Source organism: Saccostrea cucullata, unplaced genomic scaffold, assembly GCF_032062105.1.
Source record: "Saccostrea cucullata isolate Sc308-1 unplaced genomic scaffold, CSIRO_AGI_Scuc_v1 ctg5488, whole genome shotgun sequence".
NCBI classification, from domain to species: Eukaryota; Metazoa; Mollusca; class Bivalvia; order Ostreida; family Ostreidae; genus Saccostrea; species Saccostrea cuccullata.
Genome location: NW_026930509.1, coordinates 2,164 through 10,660, shown reverse-complemented (window position 1 = coordinate 10,660; position 8,497 = coordinate 2,164). Strand labels below are relative to the sequence as shown.

Here is an 8,497-nt window from a genome sequence, read left to right as displayed (position 1 = left end):
CAAGTTTTTCAGTTTTGTAGGAGCACCCAAGGCAATTCAGTCGGATCAAGGCTCAAATTTTATGTCGGGGTTGTTCCAGCAAGTCATGCATTAGTTGGGTATAAGGCAATATAGATCAACTGCTTATCATCCTGAGTCCCAGGGAGCGCTAGAACGTTTTCATCAAACCCTAAAAACAATGCTGAAGACCTATTGTTACCAGTATGAGAAAGACTGGGATGAAGGGGTTCATCTTGTACTATTTGCTGCACGAGAAGCAGTCCAGGAGTCTCTTGGGTTCAGTCCTTTTGAATTGGTGTTCGGTCATACAGTTAGAGGTCCTTTGAAATTGTTGAAGGAAAAGTGGCTGACTGAGACTAGTGATCTTAATCTTTTAGATTATGTGTCTGATTTCAAAGAAAAACTTTACAATGCTTGTAAATTAGCACAAGAAAATTTGAAGAGTTCTCAGATGAAAATGAAAATGTGGTATGACAAAGATGCCAGAAATAGGGTGTTTAAGCCAGGTGATAAGGTTCTTGTATTTTTACCTATTCCTGGTCATCCTTTACAGGCCAAATTTTATGGCCCTTATGAAATTTAAAGCAAGATCAGTGATGTAAACTATGTGGTTAAGACACCAGGTCGACGTAAAGAGAAACGGGTTTGTCACATTAACATGTTAAAAGAGTATTTTGAAAGGTGTGACCGAAATTCTGTAAAACCATTTTCCACTTTAGCCAACGCTAAGACTGTTCAAAATTGTATTGAGAGTGATACGAGTGTAGAGATGAATGAGAAAGATTGTAATCAGAGTGTCCGCTTGAAAAACTCAGAAATTTTGGCTGATTTTGATGCCAAACTTAGACATTTGAACATTCACCAAAAAGAACAAGTTAAAAACTTGATGAATAAGTATCATCAAATCTTCTCGGATGTTCCAAAGAAAACTAATGCAGCTTGTCATGATGTTATAGTTGGCGACGCTCTGCCTATCAAACAACATCCGTACCGTCTCAATCCAATAAAATTGCAGTACCTAAGAAGGGAAGTGCAGTACATGTTGGACAATGACATTGTTGAACCTAGTAAAAGTGATTGGAGCTCACCGTGTATTCTTGTACCAAAACAGGACGGTTCGTACCGATTATGTACAGACTTTAGAAAGGTGAATTCTGTTACTAAAACTGATTCATATCCAATACCTAGAATTGATGACTGTATTGACAGCATTGGAAACGCCAAATTTGTCAGTAAATTTGACCTGTTGAAAGGCTACTGGCAAGTGCCGTTAACAGAAAGAGCAAAAGAAATATCTGCTTCTGTGTATTGTGAACATATATGATTTTGTATTAATGTACATATATTTCATTTTAACAATATAAGTTTTCATTGACATTCAAACTTTGTAAGGGGGGAGGTGTTGTGAGATGTGTATTGTTTCATCATGTATATTATTAGAAGCATTAAGTTTCTTGAACATTCCAGAGTGGTCAACATGTTCGGTCATTTTTTCTAGAACATTCTTGAACTTTGTTTATGTCTAGAACTTTCCAGGAACATCATGTATTTACAATTTCTAGAATATTCTAGATTTATATTACTGTATAAATACCCTGTCAATTCGATACTATACTTTGTCGTATAAGCACTATTGAGATATAACTGGGATATACATTTTCACTGGGACATTGTGTGCAGCAACGGACACTCTGAAGTATGTATTTTTAGATTCTTGCTAAGTTTGTACTTTATGTTTCATATACTTATTATATATTACTGTAAATAAATTATTGTTAAGTTTAAATTGTGTGATTGATCTTTGCTGGCATTTACGGTTATTCTGACCCATAACAAGATTTAATGATGTTTACCTAGTGACGTCTGACCATCATGGTGGTTCCCTTCACTGATTTCCCACTCCTTACTGTGGGATCCCATGGCCAGTGCCAGGACTCCGAGGACCACACACCGTTAAGGAAGGCGCGGTGACAGGAATTAAACCACCAGCCCCCTCTACGGCTACTAGCAGCAGCACAGTTATTATCACTATGTCTGTCGTTATCCCTGTCTGGGGTGGAAAATGACATCCCAGACAGATCATGGTAAGGATAACCTGTGTCTATCATACTGTCTCCTATTGATGTACAGGAAATATATCATAGAGGTAATGGATTCATATATATATTCAATCTAGTCGATAATAATACTGAGGTACATTAAGACAGGTGGCTTTGCATGCTATAAGGAGAGAAAGTATCTATTTTAAGTTATCCACGCTATATCTTGCCTCAGTTGAAATACAGCTGGAAATTTATATATTTTGTTTACTAATAAAAGTTACGACAATAATGTTAATTACATTATTAAAACTGAAACTGAATTGGAAATGTTTTGGCTATATGATAAAGGAGTTATTGAACTTATGTTGATGAATATTGGCAAGCTTGTGCATTTGAACAGCCAACTCGTGCCAATATTCACCTATATAAGTTCAATAACTCTATAATATTAAACTTTCATTAATAATTGCTGTCTATGATTTCCCGCGAACATGCTTGTTTACATGTATATACTGTTTACACACGTCAGCAATCATTATTCATGAAAAGGCCTTATTCTTATTGTTGTGATATGTGTATTCTTTCATTATGTATATAATTAGTAACATTAAGTCTTTTTTTAACATTCCAGAGTGGTCAACATGTTCGGTCATTTGATCTAGAACATTCTTAAATTTTGTGTATGTCCAGATTGTTCCAGTAATATCATGTTTTAACAATTTCTAGAATATTCTAGATTTATATTACTGTATAAATACCCTGTCAATTCGATGCATAGATATGCTTTGTCGTATAAGCACTATTGAGATATAACTGGGATATATATTTTCACTGGGATATTGTGTGCATCAACGGACACTCTGATGTATGTATTTTTAGATTCTTGCTAAGTTTGTACTTTATGTTTCATATACTTATCATATATTACTGTAAATAAATTATTGTTAAGTTTAAATTGTGTTATTGATCTTTGCTGGCATTTAGGGTTATTCTGACCCATAACATTATTCAGATATTAATCAATTGTTGTTTTTAATACGACTTCTTTTGTAAAATGAGGAAAGTATTATCTTTGGGTTTGAAAAATAATGCATTTCACACGTTAAAAGTCACAGTCAGGCAAATTTGAAATATGAATAAGTCACAAATGTAAATATGAGTAATAGGATATAATTTTAAAACATCTATCGGGATATAAATACGGGTTGGACACGAGATAAAATTCCATAAAGCCCGAAGGACTTTATGATGAATTAAAATGAAAATGATACCTTATTTCTTAAATACGTAAGTTTTATCCAGTTTAAAGAAGTTTAATTGAATACACTTACCTAAGGTCCCCGTGGCAGGTCCTGTTAGAAAGAGTTGATATTTTCCTGCTTCATTGGAGACCGAGAATCCGTCGTACATTTCATAAAGAGTTGTACCATTCTGGAGAGTGATGGACACATAAAGGGACGATGAGTTTTCTTTGGTTAATTGATGGAGTACGTCATGTCCTGTATTAAGATATATTGAAATCAATAAATTATTCTACTCTGCAATCTCACCAACAGAAGAATAACGTAAGTAAAATATAAAAAAACATTATTGAGAAAATTATTTGAAAAGAAATAACCCCGTGGGGATCCGGGTTAGAATAAAACCTCAGTACCCCCTTGCTTGTCGTAAAAGGCGACTAAATGGGGCGGTCCTTCGGATGAGACCGTATAAACTGAGGCCCCGTGACAAAACAGGTGTGGCACGATAAAGATCCCTCCCTGCTCAAAGGCCGTAAATGCTGAGCATAGGCCCAAATATGCAGCCCTTCACCGGCAATGGTGACGTCTTCATATCAGTGAAATATTCTGGAGAGGGACGTTAAACAGTATACAATCAATCAATCAATGAAAAGAAATATATCAAATACAACATTCATTTTGAATATTTAAAACAGAATAGAGTTAGTTAAAAAATACTTCTTGCTTTCTTTATCTCTAGAATGTTTTTCTTACTCTTAATGTTCTTAAAATCATTTTTAATTAACATGAATTAAATCAGCTTTAGAAAATTTCTTGCGGTTTTTTAAAGAAAATATAGGTGAATAGAAGTGAATTAAGTCACTATTTATATATCCCTGTTTAATATATCAAATTCGTATCTTAGATGTTTCAAAAATTGGTGTAAAACAAAATTTTATTTAGGAAATCAACAACACACAGTCAGAAGAAATCACCGGTGCATTTCAATACTGTAAAACGAGAATAATTAGCGCACTACTAATTTTAGCGCCTTTTGCGCAAGAGCCCTTGAACGCTAAAATTGATTGTGCGCCAAAGGATTTCTAAATATCATTTTTGTGTGTGTTCAAAGTTTTTACAGAAATTCATGTTAACCGGAACGGGCGATTACGTAATGTCGAAGGGTCATTGGATTTTATATACACACTAGCACTGCACATGTCCAGAAGACAGAAGGTTCTGCCAAATTATAATTTAATTAAACTATTGTTACCCCGGGAGTTGTTACCCGATTATTATCATTAGCACCTTCAAAGTTTGGCTTCTCGGCGTGTCAATCATCTATCGCCTCGAGGTAAACATTGCAATGAAGCATGGCGATTGAACTTGCAGGCAATACCTGATTAGGATTACCGTTTTATCTAAGTAATTTTCTGTCGATGCATGCATTGTTTTAATATGATTTAAGTCAGTAAATACTCTATTTCGTTTAATTGAAAATAGAAATAAAATAAATTCTTTTAACATTGTACCACGTCCATGTGATAGCAACAAGTACCGCGGAAAAGGTAAAGAATGTTTACTGATATACGTGATAACTAATGTGTTTCCGTGGTTGACTAACCAAAGAGTCAAATACGGGTGCGGATTAAAAAAAATGTCACATTTAAATGTTTTACTGACAAGTGCAAGCGCTATAACTTATTTGCGCCAATGCATTCCAACTTGCGTTTGCGCTTATATGTATGCCCCAAATTTCTCGTTTTACATTACGTGTTATCTAGTTTTAAATCCTAACCCTTCAGTAGCAACTATTTTTAAAGTATTTTTTTAAGTGTTTGTCCTAATTTTGAACGGAACCAAAGATCATTTGTACCAATCCAGACTTCCGCTTCCGATGAACCAAATCCATTTTTATAATCTATCCAGTTCCTATCAAAGGTCACGGATCCATCCATCCGTTTTTGAATTCCCTTGAAAAGATAAACAACAGTTGAATTATTTTGAAAATTAAGACATATTTTCATTAGAGCTTTAAAGGGGAAACGGCTTCTGATTTCTTTCCTATCCCCTTAGTAAGAAATAAATTAAATTATCATATATTCCTACCCTGAAGATCATCAAATATAAATTCAATTAAATTTACTTCAATTGCCAAATTAACAAACTAAATCTCAATCAAATTTCAGAGTATAATATATAGATATGCTCTTTCTCTCTCTCTGAATAAGAAATCCAATCAAATTTATTTTACAGGTTGAAACTAAAGTCCCAAACCCAGATTATTAAGTCAAATTTCAAACAAAGTACTGGTTGATACAAAATAGCCATCTCCACTGGAATATCAAAACTTAATCATATTACAGTGTACTGTATACACCATTTATAAAGCTGTATAAATAAACAATATACCGTCCATCCTCCTCCTAGTGTAGTCATGTCACAGAACTTATTATAATAGAATAAAAATAAACAACACACCGTCCATCCCCCTCCCATTGTAGACATGTCACAAAACACCTTGACTGGAATAGAGCTGATTCCATAAGGGTAGACGTCGTACACCCCTGTATATGTGTAGTCGTTATCAAGGAGTTCCTTACAATCTCTAGGGAGAACTAAAACCAAAAAAAAAATCAAAGAAATTATATTACCCTGGTATATTACAAGAAAGAGGCTCACAAACATTTTCAGAAATAACAAGATACCAATGACAAAAAAAATATGTTTTTCCAATCTTAGTCGGAAATTAATTGATTGTAACTGATAAAATAAATATGATGAAATATTTACTCATGATAGTGCAAGTGCAAACATTTTTTAAATTCAAAATGAATGCGTTATTATGTTGTATTGATTTGTCTTATCTATTTTAATTCAAATATTTTCATCAACAAATACAATCAATTTTTATGGGTAATATTTAAATGACTACGGTATATTTATTATTTGAAGAAAAAAAATTCTCCATCAAGAAAGCATCCTTTAAAAAAATGAAAACAAAAATATTGTTCAATCTTAAACAATATTTTCTAAAAAAAAAAAAAAGTGTAATATTTGAAATGTTTTGCTGAGGAGTACTACAACTAAAGGTACTGTGAGCATCGAGATCACTAAATGATATCCCCCCCCCATTTGATTTTAATGGTGAAGTCAATGTTTTGCTCTTGGAGACACGACAAAGTGTCAAATTCAGGAAGTAAAATAGGTATTGCAAAATGGCATTTTGTAATAAAGAATCTGTGATGACATCATTATATTTATCCTGTGGTATAGGAGGAGTTTTATATATAAGAGAAAAGTATCCTTCAATATCGAGAATGGCAGTGCCAATGTTTTCTATAGTAAACCCGAAATATATGTCCGATCAAAAAGTAAATAGAGATGTGCACAATGTCACTATAAAACAAAGATTCTGTAAAAGTTTCATTAAATTTCATTCAGTGATATAAAAGTAGTTGATGATAAAAAATGGATATTCGAGATAGAATTGACACAGACGGACGGACAGCTAGACCGACGGAGGGACATCCCGATCATACCCTCCGCTTTTCAAGCGGTGGTAAAATAATAATTAACTGTTTTAAGATTCTTTAACTGTCCATGATTACTTAAACTTTACCATATATACTGCCTAACAACCTATTGAATGGTCGTCAGTGTTTTTTTTCCTGACATGAGCATTAAATGTCAGTCAATGTTTTTTTCTGACACTATCATTGAATTCACAGAAGCAAAAGAGGGTTACAATTATAAGCATACACAAGCTTTGCAAGGTTTAATCACTGTTTTGGATATTCCGCTCCCTTATAAATTGAAAACACTTTGTCAATTTTAAGATTTTATCCTTTAGTTCTGGAATTCATCCAAATGAGAAAAAGAAAATAACCAAACAAAAACTGGATTAACATTTACAAAGTAATACGTGTACTATAGTGTTTCTTCCGTTAATAATTCCAATAAATGATAATTTTACGAGAAAATGAGAAAATTTTAAATTTTTACCGAGAAACATAAACAAAATCACCGTTTATGAATTGCCTAGTTTAAATTATTAAACAAAAATATTTTTTTAAAAGATTTGAAGAAAATCGCATGTGCACTGGGAGAAATCTTGAAATTTATAATTTTCTTTCACATCAAAGACTCCCTTGGGATTTTCAACTTTATGATTTAACATATATTTTATTAATAGCTCATAGTTCAAAATAATATTTTACTCATGTCAGCAAAAAGCAAATCTATATATAAAACAAAATCAATTTAACCCCAAAAAACAAATATCATTTTCAAGCAGAGTAATAAGAATTCAAATTTGAATTAATAGGGGTAATGCTTTAATCTGAGACATGAAAGAATATTACAGTAGATTGATTTTTTTTAATTTGATCAGGAAATATTTTCTTAAAAAAAAAGTTCCATCTATACAGTTATACAATTTTTTGCACTTTCAGGGATTTACAAAAGCCATTATTTACAATTTTAAAAGGTCCCTCCGTTATTTCGTTGATGTAAAAGTGTGCGATCGCCAGGATTGCTCACTCTTCTATTGCACCTGATCCCACTTTTGATTTAGAGGTTATTATTTGATCTGCTTTTGAGCTGTATTGTTTGAATGGAGTGAGTATGAATTGTTTTCCCCATATTTTTCATTTTCTAAAACAATATATATAAAAAGAAATACCTACAATAACGTATCCGTTTTCTATAAAAGGTAATACATACAATCATGAAAAAAGTATCTCCAGCCCTCCTCATCTGATGTTGACGACTTGTGGAGTTTCCTGTGGAGCCGACATTTCTTCAATCCTTCATTATACCCAAATACCCACAATCCCCCCGACATTTCTCAGCACAGTCTTTAAACGCTATAGAATACTCTCCTAGAAGTTCGTGTTCTGACTTTTTATCATCAAAGTCCACGCTTCTGACGAATCTCCAGGAAAACATGGCAGCGAGAGGCACCGTAAAGTAGGCGGCGATTAAAAAGACAGCCAAGAGATTGCTCATGTTGTTCTTTGTGTATTGCACCAGTTGTACGGTTTCTGTAAAGAAACTGCGAGCAAATCTTTCAGCTAGCGGGTACAAATATCAAAGCCTCAATGTATTGCGTACCAGTGATTGTCTGATTGTTAGATAATTTACTATCTATGATAGATCGATTTGAGAACAAGAATGACTGAATCTTTAATTGGTCTAAAGATGAAAATAATGGATTTGATCATATTTTAAATA

The 8,497-nt window shown here is 33.2% G+C and overlaps 1 protein-coding gene across 1 annotated transcript; it reads right to left on the bottom strand.

Annotated features, from left to right (window-relative positions):
• Window positions 1–1,853: 1,853 nt before the first annotated feature.
• On the bottom strand, window positions 1,854–8,272 carry LOC134228850 (microfibril-associated glycoprotein 4-like). The gene is made up of 5 exons (XM_062710544.1): window positions 8,095–8,272; window positions 5,744–5,880; window positions 5,139–5,235; window positions 3,374–3,541; window positions 1,854–2,116 (listed from the first exon to the last, which is right to left on the bottom strand). The coding sequence occupies exons 1-5, from the start codon at window positions 8,270–8,272 to the stop codon at window positions 1,854–1,856; spliced, it is 843 nt and encodes a 280-aa protein (XP_062566528.1).
• Window positions 8,273–8,497: the final 225 nt, after the last annotated feature.